This window comes from Plectrocnemia conspersa, unplaced genomic scaffold (genome assembly GCF_051122295.1).
Source record: "Plectrocnemia conspersa isolate PC_06_02 unplaced genomic scaffold, ASM5112229v1 ptg000008l, whole genome shotgun sequence".
In the NCBI taxonomy this organism is placed as follows: Eukaryota; Metazoa; Arthropoda; class Insecta; order Trichoptera; family Polycentropodidae; genus Plectrocnemia; species Plectrocnemia conspersa.
This window is the reverse complement of record NW_028277172.1, coordinates 3822653-3838067: the sequence shown is the minus strand read 5'-3', so window position 1 is coordinate 3838067 and position 15415 is coordinate 3822653. Positions and strand designations below refer to the sequence as shown.

General features: G+C 32.9%; 1 protein-coding gene across 9 annotated transcripts in view; it reads right to left on the bottom strand.

Moving 5' to 3' along the window:
* tgo (Aryl hydrocarbon receptor nuclear translocator homolog tgo) overlaps nucleotides 1-15415 on the bottom strand; it is a 137423-nt gene that overhangs the window by 95108 nt on the left and 26900 nt on the right. For 4 of the 9 annotated variants that reach the window (XM_088190503.1, XM_088190505.1, XM_088190504.1 and 1 more), the window contains exon 1: nucleotides 14959-15376. The exons of the other annotated variants lie outside the window; for them this stretch is intronic. In XM_088190503.1, the coding sequence (XP_088046629.1) occupies nucleotides 14959-15140 (182 nt within the window). In that variant the 5' untranslated portion in view covers nucleotides 15141-15376. Of the gene's footprint in view, nucleotides 1-14958; nucleotides 15377-15415 lie in introns of those variants that run through there. 9 annotated transcript variants of the gene reach the window in all.

Sequence of the window (15415 nt, the reverse complement as noted above, 5' to 3'; positions counted from 1 at the left end):
AGGTTACTATTTAAATATATATACTTTTCCGGTTCAAGGAAGTAGTATCTTGGTTTATAAGATTTGTTTAAAAGACGGCATTACGACTCTATTTGCATTTGTCATGTAATGTATTTTATTATTATTATATTAGTCATCGCCAGACAAACGACGTTGTCGAAAACTTCTGTTTTATCTGTGACATATTAATTATTTTGAGTTATCTAGTGTACATTAACATTGGTACACAAACCATGGGTTCCCGACCCCTCAATGATCGAGAGAAACTAAAACAAGTAACAGTAAAATATAAATGTCGGCAGTAAAGGCGAACAGGAGATAGCCCCAATAACCGCCAGAGGGAGTACCAAGCGACGTGAAGCAGATCGCATACTCTCTCAGTCTCTCAACGACTGCGGAACAATCAAGAAGTGATGAGGATGACTTACGGTAAAGATTCGAACTTTGTGAGCGATGAATTTGTATTTGTTTACAATAAAAAATATTAATACGCATAAATAAAACTAGTGTTCTCTTTGTTTTTTTTATTCAATAGGGGTAAGGTTAATATATTTTTTTGATAAATATAGTAATTTTTCCGATTTAAATAAGACGTCTCATGGGGAGACTTACCATACATGATAGATCAGTGTTCGAATTAAGTATGAAATCTATTGTTTTTTTAATTTATATCGTGGCTGGGAGATCAAAATAATTATAATTGCGATCGATCATTACATATTAGATATTACTAATATTATGAATGAATATCGTGATAATTTATTCACATTTAGCTAGGTCGTAATTAATACGTATAAAAAATCTTTAATGAGCTATTTCAGCGCATATAAAACAACATTTATGTTGAAAAAAAATATCACAGATTGGAGTTTCCTAAATTTACCTAATCTCATTTAATCAATAAAATCAAACATTGATTTCAAGCTGTACTAATAGTTGTCACTTGTACACCAAATTCATCAGATAATTTACCAAAATCCACTAGAAATAACTGTACAGAAATTAAAAAATATATTTTTTGAGAATTCATGCAACTTTTTTCAAATAAAATTAAATCAGTAAATACTTTATATATCATATCATTATATGATTGTTATTTTTGTTTTCCTTGTACTTTTAAGTGTACTTATTATATAATTCTAAATTTATTTTATTTTATTTTTTTAGATTAAATTAAGACCATCGTGGCCTAACAGGTTACCCCAATGCGCCACGATGGTCGAAAACAAATTTTAAATTTATAAAACAAAAAAAAAACGTATATATACATAAATAGAACAATACTTAAAAATAATAAACATAACAAAAAATTATAAAATATCAAAATTAAATGAGACAAACTGGATCAGCTCCTTGTAGCCAACATTAAACAGGTCAATATGTAATGCAAGCGTATTAAGGAGCCGTATGGCCACAGCTATAGGCGAGTCGGCAAGTGCGGATGTCCTAGCCCTAACTGCCATCAAAAGAGGTCTCGATCGTGATTCTCGAAAATGTTCCGGAACCCAAAACTGGAATTCCTCGAGAATAGCTGGATTGTCGACAGCACCTTTTAGTAGTTTGAAAAAATGCTTAGCGACATACAGCTTTCTGCGAGAATTCAGCGAATCATATCCCAACGCCCCTAAAAGAAAGGCGCTGGGTATAAGTACGGATAATAACCAAATGTCCTTTTGTAAAGGTATCATAAATACCTTTTTTGAATTTTTTCCACTAAAAGGGAATATTTGGCTATTCGGGGATTCCAAATTATAGATCCCGATTCAAGAATGCTACGAACTAAGGTGTCATAGAGGATGCGAATAACTGACGGATCGTCAAAGTGAAAGGAATTCCTCATAACAAAGCCGAGCATCTTGGAAGATTTATCACAGACGTCGTGTATGTGTAGAGAGAACCTCCATTTGCTCTCGAAAGTGATTCCGAGATCTTTAATGGAAGTTTCTCTAGTCAAAATGTTACCACCGAGATGGTAGAAATAAGCTGATGGCGAACGGGATCGAGAAAATGTATACGTATTATGTATAATACGTATACATTTTCTCGATCCCGACCTAGACCCCCAATAACACGGTTATTGGGGGTCTTTATGCGTGAGCGAGCCAAAGGGAGGATATTTCACCACACGCCCCTGATTCGTATATACGTATTGCAAAAAAATTGTATGAGTATTTTCTAGTCCCTCAAATACACGAACCCAATTCAACGTGTTATTAGGGGGTCTACTGTATTTATAATTGCAATGTATTAAATTGTATCTGCAGAATGAGTTATTTCTTACTCATGCGGAATTACGTAAATAAAAAAATATATAATATTTTCTATAGAAATTATTTACTTGAAACAAATTTCAAAAATATTATTTAATAAAATATTTTTTAATTATTATTTCTTCAGTTATATATGTTAATATATAACTTTCTGGGGTACACAAAACAGTGAAACATTGACCACCGCACATGTACGGCGACAGCGCAAAAATGGTTAATGAAATCGAAATATTAAAAAATAGACACTGACTAGCCAATTTTTGCCTCCCTGGAATAAGGTGAAATGACTTCCCTATCAAAGGTCTGGTAGTGTGTAAAAATCAACACTTCTATCGTGCTTTGATTTTTTCAGAAAAATATTATTTTCTATAAAAGTCATTTATATTGAATCAAATTAAAAAAAATAATACATAAATATGATGCTCCTTATTTATTATCTTTTCAGTTATATTATATATAAATATCTGGGGTACCTCAAAATAGTAAAAGATCGACCACCGTACATGTACGGCGATAATGAAATTGAAATATTAAAAAATAGTCACTGTCTGGCCAATTTTTGCCTCCCTGGAATAAGCTGAAATGACTTCCCTATCAAAGGTCTGGTAGTGTGTAAAAATCAAAAAAACACATCTATCGCGCTTTGATTTTTTCAGAAAAATGTTATTTTCGATAATTGTCATTTACATTGAAACAAATTTAAAAAAAGAATACATAAATATAATGTTCCTTATTTATTATTTTTGTAGTTATATATGTTAATATATAACTTTCTGGGGTACACAAAACAGTGAAAGATTGACCACCGTACATGTACGGCGACACCGCAAAAATGGTAAATGAAATCGAAATATTAAAAATAGACACTGACTAGCCAATTTTTGCCTTCCAGGAATAAGCTGAAATGACTTCCCTATCAAAGGTCTGGTAGTGTGTACAAATCAACACATCTATCGTGCTTTGATTTTTTCAGAAAAATATTATTTTTTATAAAAGTCATTTACTTTGAATCAAATTTAAAAAATAATACATAAATAGAATGTTCCTTATTTATTATTTTTTCAGTTATATTATACATAACTATCTGTGGTACCTCAAAATAGTAAAAGATCGACCACCGTACATGTACGGCGATAATGAAATTGAAATATTAAAAAATAATCAGTCTGGCGAATTTTTGCCTCCCTGGAATAAACTGAAATGACTTCCCTGTCAAAGGTCTAGTAGTGTGTAAAAATCAACACATTTATCGTGCTTTGATTTTTTCAGAAAAATATTATTTTCTATAAAAGTCATTTACATTGAAACAAATTTAAAAAAATAATACATAAATATAATGTTCCTTATTTATTATTTTTTCAGTTATATATGTTAATATATAACTTTCTGGGGTACACAAAACAGTGAAAGATTGACCACCGTACATGTACGGCGATAATGAAATTGAAATATTAAAAAATAATCAGTCTGGCGAATTTTTGCCTCCCTGGAATAAGCTGAAATGACTTCCCTATCAAAGGTCTGGTAGTGTATAAAAATCAACACATCTATCGTGCTTTGATTTTTTCAGAAAAATATTATTTTCTATAAAAGTCATTTACTTTGAATCAAATTTAAAAAATAATACATAAATAGAATGTTCCTTATTTATTATTTTTTCAGTTATATTATACATAACTATCTGTGGTATCTCAAAATAGTAAAAGATCGACCACCGTACATGTACGGCGATAATGAAATTGAAATATTAAAAAATAGTCACTGTCTGGCCAATTTTTGCCTCCATGGAAAAAGCTGAAATGACTCCCTTTGTGCTTTAAATTTTTCAGAAAAATAAGACAAACCAGAAAATGTTAACAGCAACAAATATTTTTTTATGCAATCAATAATTTAGTTATTCATTTTATTTTACCGTTATATAAAATTATATAATAAGCTTGTTTCTGTGTAATATTAAGACATATGTAATTCTATAGTCGTAATACATAAATTAAAATAAAATAAAATCATAAAGCAGCTGCGGTATCTCACGACAGTGAGGGACCGACAGTTAATCATAGACATATTTTTTATGGAAAATGATCTTTTATGTAGCTTTATAACATAAAATATAGTTATTTGGTTTTATATATATTTTTAAAACAAAAATTCGTGTTAATAAAATTAAAATCTAGTCTATATGCCGCGTAGCAATAATTTTTATGATTTTAAAAAAAAATATTTCAATGGATGATATGCTCGGCGTGACTTTACTCTCTTAACTATGCCACAAAATATTTTATATGTCATATTTATGACTTAGAATTTTGGTGATATGACGTGACAAATACACGCTTTACTTACAAATAGCTGAATATAAGTATTATGGCACAGATCAACGACAAATCCTCCTATAAAATACAACATGGCATACCTTCCCTCGCCGACCGCGACTATGACCACAAACACATACACGCTGATTTACATATTCATTAGTGAATCTACATAACGGCGCGTTTAAATCCATTTCCCGATCATGACAACGGCGTGCCTCGTTTCTGCGGTTTCCTAGAAGCGTCTTTTAATGTTCACGTTTTATTCCCGGTACTTGGTTGTGTATGTACTAGCCGCATAACTGTACCGGCGGACGGTTCTCACAGTCTCGAGCCGAGAGAGAAACGATCATTTTTCTTAGCCATTATCACAGCCTCGCCGGTATCGGGCGTCTACCTGTCTGTGCCAAAATTCAATAAGCGCAAATAGTTATTTACGGATATACCTGCGCACGTGAACAAAGCCGCCGTGGCAGGGGTTTCCTCACTAGCCGGTGGAATGCCATTCATGGGTTTTCTATTCTAGCCTTTCTGGGTAAGCTGCATTGTTTCTATGCATCGCCTTATCGGCTACGGTGCAAATTAGTCACTGGAAGGCGGTGACATCATCGCAGGTGAGCGGAGCTCATGCGATTTGATGAGCTAGCACAATATGTTTTATCCGCTGAAACCATACGAGAGCGGAATGTTCTACTGTAAGGGGATTTGCGGTGATTTATCGACGATCTCTGATCGCAGGAAGTTACACTATGAACTATTGTGCTACAATTCTTTGGTTTAGGAGCTTAGGATAGCTTTGACGCTCGTTCGCCGACATCTTTGCGACGTTTCACTTTTATATCGAGTGCAGGTAACACAAATTTAAGTCTAAACCAGTTTCACAACAATTTAAGAATATGTATTATAAAATAACGTCTGTACTAATTTTCCATAATTAGATGTTAGTCCTCTGACAATATCAATGTCAGGGTGCTAAGCCTCGACGAGGGGGTGGATTTATTGAAAGGCGATTTGCAGAAGTACTAAACGGCCGATCGCTAAGTCCGGGATGAATCGGATCAAACAACGTTGGGATGACACGACGGTGGATTCAACAACCCTTGTGCTAACAACGAGTACGAATATCGAGGGGTTAGTTTCAAGCATCGGTTTAAACCAATGTTTACAATTACTATTGTATATATTATATTGTAGTAATAAACTATAATGTATCATTTCTGAGAGATTATTCATTTTTAAAATCTTTAAGAATAAAGGTTGTCTTTATATATCGTAAGATTATATCAAGAAAACAAGCAAAACTACCAAGTAATTTTTGAGATACATTTTAACAGATTCATTTTACTAATCTCACGGATGAACATCGTGATTAATAATTGGAATAAAACTGAGCTAGGTATTGTTGAAAGCTGTAATAATGGAGTATTATTAATAAAGTATGTCACTAATTTACACACTTTGATTTCAGTCTGGGGGTCTCATTACTTAAATGTGTTTACAATAAATAAATAAATAATACTTCAATCAAAGCCATTGAAAATTTTTATGAGAAATACTATAAAAAATAATTGTTCCATAAAACAGATTGTTTGTGCATTACAATACTAAGGAAAATGAGCATTAAATAATAATTTATATCTGTTTATTACACGAATAAACAGAATATATCGAATCAGAACAAGTTAAAAAATAGATTTTTAATTAATTTTATATTGGAAACTAATTATTTGATAAGTAAATAAATTAATTAACGATCAGTTGAAAAATAAATTATTAAATAAAGGTACTTTATCAAGGGTCAAATTTAATATAATAAAAATGTCATTTTTTTAGTTATATTTACGGACCATTTATTTCATTATTTACTTTATTTATTATTTATTTTATTTTTCTACAGGAAAGGACATCTTTTGAGCTAAAATGTCATCTTTAATGGATAACAATTTTAATAAGTTATTATTTATCAAAGGTAACATGCATCTGATGCTTATGTAACAAATTGAGAAAGTATTTTTTTTATTTTACTAAAAAACTTTATGTTTAACGAATTAAGGATAACAATTCGTAGCGTCCTCGATTAAGACAGCATTATCTGGAAAACCAGCGTTACGAAATATTTATTGTAGGAGAGCATCCAGAGAAAACTTCGTATTTGACGAAGCGCGAATGTTGCTGATTTTCAGCTGCGGACTTTGGAGCGCTTTAGAGCCACGATTGCGTCCCTTATTCTTTACCGTTGCGGCCCTAACGTCAGCGCTCGCGAACGCTCCTCTTACACGATTCATCCAGTTTCTTAACGAGCTTGCCAAATACAATATTTTTGGATATCAGAAGCACATCTCTAATATGTATGCGTATGAAATATAAAATATAACTGTTTTGTATAAAATGCATAATGACGCATTGGGAAGATCTGATGATCAGATTTTCAATATATACAAAAAGCAACTGTGCTGTGCTTGGCAAATTTTATATCGTTTTTAAGTATTTTTAAAGTGTACCTATTTAATAAATAAGGAATTTATTATAACTAAATATATATGCAATGATATTTTGGTAATGGCCTAAGAAGTGATTAAGACTGCTTAGGAACACAAATAAAATATGGAATTAGAATCTAAAACGCTATTAGAAAACACAACGGCTCTCGAAATAAATGCTTGAACATGACAAGAAAACAGTTTTATTAGTATTTTACCTGCGGGATGCGAGAATTTTTGTTTCGTGGCGCTTATCGGTTAAAAGCGGGAGACAAGGACGATATGTTTTTTGTACTGCGAGGTTGGAATTTCGTTCATCTATGCCCATATTTTGTTGTAAATATTTACTATTTAGACCTGCTATTTTTACTACCGATTTGTTTTAACTAAAGTAAAGACGAATAATATATCACATTTTTATTATAAAAAGTTTTGAATTTATTCATAAATATTTTGCTTCCAAAACCAACAAAGACCTCCCGAAGCGGCCACTGAAAAATATTTTACGACAGTAAGTAAATATATTTATATAAGACTAAATGTATTGTACCAGATCTTATGTATAAAAGTGCATATTTAAAACTAATTTCAAATCGTTATATGTTAAATTTTCTACATTGTATACATTCTACAGCAGAATAAAAAAAGCTATATAAGTACATTTGAAGCATTTTGTCACTCACGCCAAGATGAATGAACCCAAAAGTTCTAAATGAAGTCAACGCACAATGGAGAGAACTCAGGTAAGTCACGGTGACGCGGTGAAATTGAAGCAGCTCAGCCAAGTAAGTTCCGAGTGTACTTTTTGGGAGGTATTTTATTTATAATACCGTTCATTCCGGAATTCGCGCCATTGTATATTGTATCCGTATACGCTATACACAAAAGAGCAACAGGTAATTTAGCAACATTACGCCGCTTTTACGTATTGTCCCACACCACGAAGCGGAGACGATACTTTATCACACGCATCCATATCACATCAGAGCAAACAAGAGGGAAGTGGATCTGAATTTGCAGCAGTGCAAATAGAACGTGAATATTACGTGCGGTTGCAGCGGGGCAAAACCTTTGGCTTTGAAGGTCGCCAGTTCGGCCGGGGGTTAAACTTGAACCCAATCGGTTGGTCAGCCCTGGCCAGAGCGCAACGTATGTCGCCGGCGAGGCCGCAAATCTGGTTTACGTGCCGCGATAGGCCGATAAAGGGCTCATTAGTGCGCCGTAAATCGCAGGGCTTAAGCCCCGGAACGCCGCAGGTGTTTAGGTCACCGGAGGACACGCGGGACCCTGGATTAACGTTGGATTCCGATACAATGGGTCAAAATAACGCGAGCACGGTTACGTGGATATTTGATGGAGCTTGTGATCATTCCAGATACCTGATGGGGTTTGGCTGAACGAATCAGTAAGCTCGGTCGTGAACTGGAAACATTAACATGCCAAAATCTAGTGGTTTGGTACTTGCTAGTGATTTTTTTAGAAATTCGCTAAATTATCGGGAATTATCACTTAGCTTTTTCGTTAAAAATTTAATTTGTACAAATATTTTTTAATATTTTACAATTAAGAAAGAGATGACAAGTTTGGGTTTATATACTTATCATTTGAACAAATTTATAAAAATATTATCAATCGCAGTAATGATAAATATATCGAACGTATATCCGTATCGTATGCTTTAGAGCTAACAGTAGGAACGTAAACCCAACATTTCTTTCTCAATTATGAATAATGATGAAGTGGATAGCTCTCGAACTGACTGTGTTAACGCAAATATAGTATAGTAAAGTGCAAATGCATTTTCACCAGTAGATATATATTTCTACTAACGAAAATATAACTAATAAGCGCTAATGAAATTATGTGCTGCAGTAAAATGTCTGAAACTATATTTTACAGTTGCGAAACGTCCATTTCCCAAACCTAACCTAATGAAAGTTCTAAAACTAATTAAAGTTTTAGAACTTTCATTAGGTCAAGTCCAAAATATTTCTCGCAGGGAGAAATAAACAAAAGAAGAAGTACAGACAGACGTCACATCTCGCATATTTCTCCATTGTTTGTCTGAACTTCGATATTACACTATGTCAGTAAAGTTATAGTCCAAATACATTTTAACCAGTAGATACTGATAGGTAGTAATGAAATTATGTACTGCTCTAAAATTTCTATGAAACTCAAATTGACAGTTACGAAACGTATGTTTGCTGTTCAACCCCAAACCTAACCTACACAAATTAACCAAAACCACATCGACCTACTGAAAGTTCTAAAACTATTTATAGTTCAATATACAAATTAAGCCAACTCATCTCTCAAAAAATACAGACACGACATCGCATCTCGCATATTGCTCCATAGTTAGTCTGCACTTCGATATTACACTGTGTTTTAAAAATATGATAGCTATTCATACCGATATTACTACAAACTTCTGATATAAAAGTGTTGATCAAAGTGTATTCAAATCAAATTTTGGTCAATAGGAGAGCGCAAAAACAATTATAACTTCTCAGAAGGCAAAAATTCACGTTAAAAGCAATAAAATCGTGTCGGCGCCGTCGCAGTGGGAACGCCCGTTACCGAGCGTTCACGATGCCGGCACGATTTTATTGCTTTTGACGTGAATTTTTGACTTCTGAGAAGGAATAATTGTTTTTTGCGTTCTCCTATTGACCAAAATTCGGTTTGAATATACTTTGATTAGCCCTCTTATATTAGAAGTCCATAGTAATATCAATAAGGAGAACTATAATATTTTTTAAACATAGTGTAATATCAAAATGCAGACAAACTATGGAGCAATATATGAGATGCGATGTCTGTCTTCACTTATTCTTCCGCTTATTTTCTTCTGAGAAATGAGTTGTCTATGTTTGTATTTTGGACTTGACCTATTGAAAGTTCTATTATTAGGTTAGGTTTGGGTTTGAACAGCAAATGGACGTTTCGCAACTGTCAAATTGGGTTTTATAGACATTTTAGAGCAGCATATTAACGCCTATCTTTTATATTATATTTTCGCTAGTGGAAATTAATATCTACTAGTGAAAATGTATTTTGACTTTTTTAGTAAAAATATAATTTTACCAAAAAATACGCATTCACTGTAAAATTTATACATTGGATGTAAATAAACAATGATAAGTATGTAAATATATATATATATATATATATATATATATATATATATATATATATATATATATATATATATATATATATATATATATATATATATATATATTACTACATATAGAATATCATATAATTTTACTACGACCTGCCAGATAATTTATATTTTCACTGGTAAAAATATGTATCAACTGGTGAAAATATATTCCGATATGATTTTACTGAAATGACATATTTAAAAAAATATTTTTGACTTCTGAGAAGGGATAATTGGTTTATGCACTCTCCTATTGGTCAAAATTCGGAACTGGTCCGGTTCGTATTATCTCATTTTTATATTTTATGATTTTTTGTTTGTTTTTTTCTATGTATTATTTTAATAATATATTTTTTGTATATTAAAATAATATAATGCATTATTTTCGACCATCGTGACGCATTGGGATAACCTGTTAGGTCACGATGGTCTTAATTTAATTCAAATAAATAAATTAATTTCATACAATAATAATAAAATATGCTTTTTGGTCAATTACTTTAGTGTGCTAAAAGAAGTAGAAATCATGTTGGTGTCTTATATTAAAAAAAACATATGTATTATAATAGTGTAGAAGAAGACATATGAAAGTGATAAAAGTGGTTTTGCATTAAACCAAATAAAGAAAGATGTTGAGACTATTATTTTATGAGCTCAACAAGAAGAAGACACATCAAAAATATGTATATCTTATTTTTGATCTAGAAAGAAGAATTAGCAACAGATGTATGATTCAGTCGTATTTGCACAGAAATACTTTTTCAAATCTTCCGTCCGCTAAGGGTTAAAAAAAAGGCGAACGATCATGCTACAATCTATTCCCCAATACACAGATGGCGATTATCACAAAAATATCAAAGTGGCAGGGTCAAATTAATAAGAGAAACCGTATCATTAAATTTGCAGATAGCAAAAAGTGTATAAGTAATTATTATCATCATAGTTAATTTTAAAACGCTCTTCGATTACACGCAGACCAACGAGAAAAGGGTAAAAAATAATGATACATTATTAATAACGGTAACCGATCATCTCACGAATGAGGAGGGTTTCATTTTAAAAATTGGGCTAGATTGGTCTGCTCATCTGTGATTTTTTATTCTAATTAATAAAAAAAAACATTACACAGGAAAACGCAAAGAGAAATTTTGGAAAAATAAACAACTAACCGACACCTTAGCAGGTCAAGCGCATTTGTATCACTTTCTAGTGCATAATTTTACATTCGTACGTGCAAAGGATATCTTTCAGATTTATATAAATTTTAAATATTTTTTTGAAGGCTACACAATTATTGTTTACATTGCATTTTTTTCTAGTAAGGATCACATATTAAAATCCAAACGTACGAGATTATATCCTGATGGTCAAGGTGTGACTCAAAATCGTTTAGTGCTTTGTTCAGCCGTTGACAAAATCGACATTTGCACAATTGTGTTGTGTATCGAGGAAGCGAATCGCCATATTTGTCACGTATTCGCCGTGGGAACAAAAACGCGCCGATGGGAACGAGTTTTGAGGGCATGCGGGCAATCGGTCTTTCGCCCATCGTCATTATTAACTCGGAAGGAAGCTGTGATTTTGATTCAGCCCTTTTATTAACTGCTGAGGAAAAAAATACGCAAACGACACCGTGCGAATGGAAAGCGACAATGGCAGCGCCGGAAAAGTTTTCGATTGCGGATATCCGCAAGGAAGTAGTGAGTAATCGCAGAAAAATAATAGTTTGTTTATAAATTTCGCAATTGTCAAACGTTGTTGTTTCTATGATGTCAGAAATAAGATACTATGATTAAATTAATCATGAATTGTCGTGTAATATCGGATGGGTCACTGAATGTATTTGATTTTTTTAATGACAAAATATAATGTAAACAAAGTCATTAGCATCGTCAGCGACAAACGAGATAATAAAATAAAATAGATAAATACATTTATTTCAGAAACGTAATAATTTAGTTACGTACAATAAAAAATTTTTTTTTTAAGTAGATACTTTAAAATTCAAAATGATATAACTTGAAATATGATACATAGAATAATAACATGTAGTTTTTCTTTAAGCACTGGATGCAAAAATGAGATAGTATTCGTCTATATTGCAATATGAGCATCTGCAGTACTTCTGCCTAAATCTACCTAGCACTTTTTTGCCACAGTATTTAGTCCCATCTCGCAAAATTTAAACGCAGTTTTTTCGACAATCATCAGAATATTTTTTTCTAAATATATTTATCTTTTTATAATTATAATTGTGTATATTTAAAATATACTATTAAAATGTGTCCAGTTTAAAAATATTCTATAACATATTTTTTTAACTAATATATTACTTTCAAAATAGTAGTTTTGAAAAATAAAAATAAAATAAAAAGGACTTCTTTATTTTGTATAAAAGAGTGTATCTGATAAATATGCATTATTGAGAAATTTGACTTTAAATGTCAGTTTTTAATTTAATTGTATCGATTTCATACATATTCAATTTCAATTTAGTGACTCAATATTTAAAACACTAAGCTGAAAATAATCTTTTAATTATAGAAAGAACTAATTATTTGATCTATAAGCTATATTCGTCTCCTTAAATTGATTAGTTATGCTGGAGACAAATATTGTTTTGCGCAGCTTTAACTCGCGAGAGCCCAGGTAGGAGGTCGAACCTAGCCTCATGCTATTGACTTTTTATAGTAAAATTTAGATTAATTCAAAAGGCCACTGATTTTAATTAATTTAATATGTTTTATGTATCATCATATAACGTAATGTATAATAAAAATGCATTTTTTAATATTCAAAGCAAAAATTGAAAATCGGTGCATTTCATAGAATATAAGTTATAAATACGATACTATAAAAAATGCCGAGAAAAAATCGGCTAGAGAAACATATTTTCTCACTAATTGCAGACTTTAAAAATATGGAGTATGACTCACGATTTTTATCAAATTGTAGCTAATAACTAATATTGTAAAAAGGAAAATGGTTATAAACCAGTAATATGTTTATTATATAAAAATTATTTATATTATTGAAATTAACGTATTTAAAAATGATATGATATGATAGCTGAACCCTACGGAATTATGATGATTAGTGTATAATAATTATTTCACTGCGATTTGGGTGTTTATATTGCTTTAAAACGATAACGGATATAAAACTTTGATATTTGTTAGTTAGCAAGGCGCCACGCTCAAATTTGAGTTGCGAAACGCACGTTTTCTGTTCAAACCAAAACCTTACCTAAGCGAATATAAAACTAATTAATTTAAATTTGTTTAAGTTCAGCACGGGACACGCAGTGTAGAGTAATAACTGTTTTTGAGCGTGACGCCGTGTTAATTAACAAGTAACAAAACTTTTATGACAATTTCAAGAACCAGCTAGCAGTTGAATCAACATATTTTTATTTAATTGTAAATAATTCGTTGTAATGCGTTATAACGGCGAAACACAATCAACAACTACTGAGTAAGTAGTGATACACCAAATTGAAATCAGCCTGTAAATTACAGCTTAGATGAACGATCTATTTCAATTATTCAACATGATTTTCATCTGTGTTTTCCTAGATTTTCATAGATTTTATTAATGGAAGAACATCGTTAATGAGAAAAAGACGGAGAATTAACAGAAGACACGATAAGATGGCAATAATCTGTTTCAGAGGAAGAGCAAAAAAAATAAACAACCGTAGTAATTTGAGGCCAAGAAGATAGAGGCCGAATATTTACATATAATCTAGAATGGATTATATGGTTTCAAGTCTCAAGATCCTAACCCTGAACGATTTTCGACTGTTAAAGCAGTACACGTTGCTATTGCACATTATAAAAATCACGGTCCGTTCACGCATTTACGCGTGATAGCGAAATTTTCGTGGTCAGTCCGTTTCGAGGGTTTAAAATAATGTAACTCAAGCTCATAAAAATATCGTGCGAACGTAATAAAAATTTTAATTTTTATCTAGAGAGGGTAATATACATTTATAATTTCACTTTTTGTCAAAACATAGAAATACATAATAACATATACCGTAATGTGTTCAGACAAGAAAATAACTACAGTGCTTGGCAAAAAATTGGAATGAACTGAGAAATATATTTATATGTAAAAATTATTATAAAAATCTGGAAATATTTTTTTATCATAAATCCTAACCACTGAAGATAAAAAGCTTTTTTAACTATTTTTTTATCGTTTATATCGAAAAAGCTCCAAAAGACAACACACTAGTTATAGTCTTACGATACAATTATATAAATTGAAGGACAGAAACAGTATATTCCGAACTTTACACTGAACTTTTAAGTCGCACTTCTAGTGAAAATGGAGAATGATAGCTTTAAATAACCCTTTGCATATGGTTTTACAATCCATTCATTCATACGAAACACCATTCAACCAACGGCTTATCTAGCAAAATGCAGATAAGTGCATCTTGCACATAGATACAGAAAAACTTTCGTCCTAGAAAACGCTTCCAGAGGTCCTGTGAGCTTTGAATCGGAGGGCGGGAGGCGCGGCCCTCCGGTCCACCGGCCAATGGGCGTACGGCCACGCCCGCCGGCGCTCACCAAACGACGACCTCTTCTCCGTCCACCGTGGACCTCTTCTTCACCATCAACAACGACCTGTTGAGCCCGTTGAAACAAGTATTCCGACTCTTTTGCATATTACCACTTCGCTGTCAATCGGCACGTAAGCTTTGTTTTTTATACCTCCGTCTCTTCGAGTGCGGCGACAGGGGCGGAAGGTGGTGCAGGGCTGGCGCCATCGGGGGTAGCGGCGGCTGCGGCATGTAGCCGGGGGGCGGCGGCGCCGGGGGCAGATACCCTCCGCCGGCGCCCCCGCCGCCCTGAACGCCGCCTCCGTAAGCGTACATGGTAGATAGGTTGTCCATGGTGAGGTTATCGTCGCACTATCGTAGTAGCACGCCGCCGACGTTTGTACGTGGAGGGCACCATCGACGACACAATAAACACGGAACAGGAATAACAACAACACTTTGAAACTCGCGAAAACATTTACGACAACTGTGACGCAAAGCGGCGCGGAGAAACGCGTGCTACCGCTCGCGAGGTCCGCGGCGGACTGAACGTCGCTAGGTGCATTCACGCGGACGTTTTGCGTGTTACTAATTAACTCGTACCGCCCCCCGCCACTATAAACTGCAAC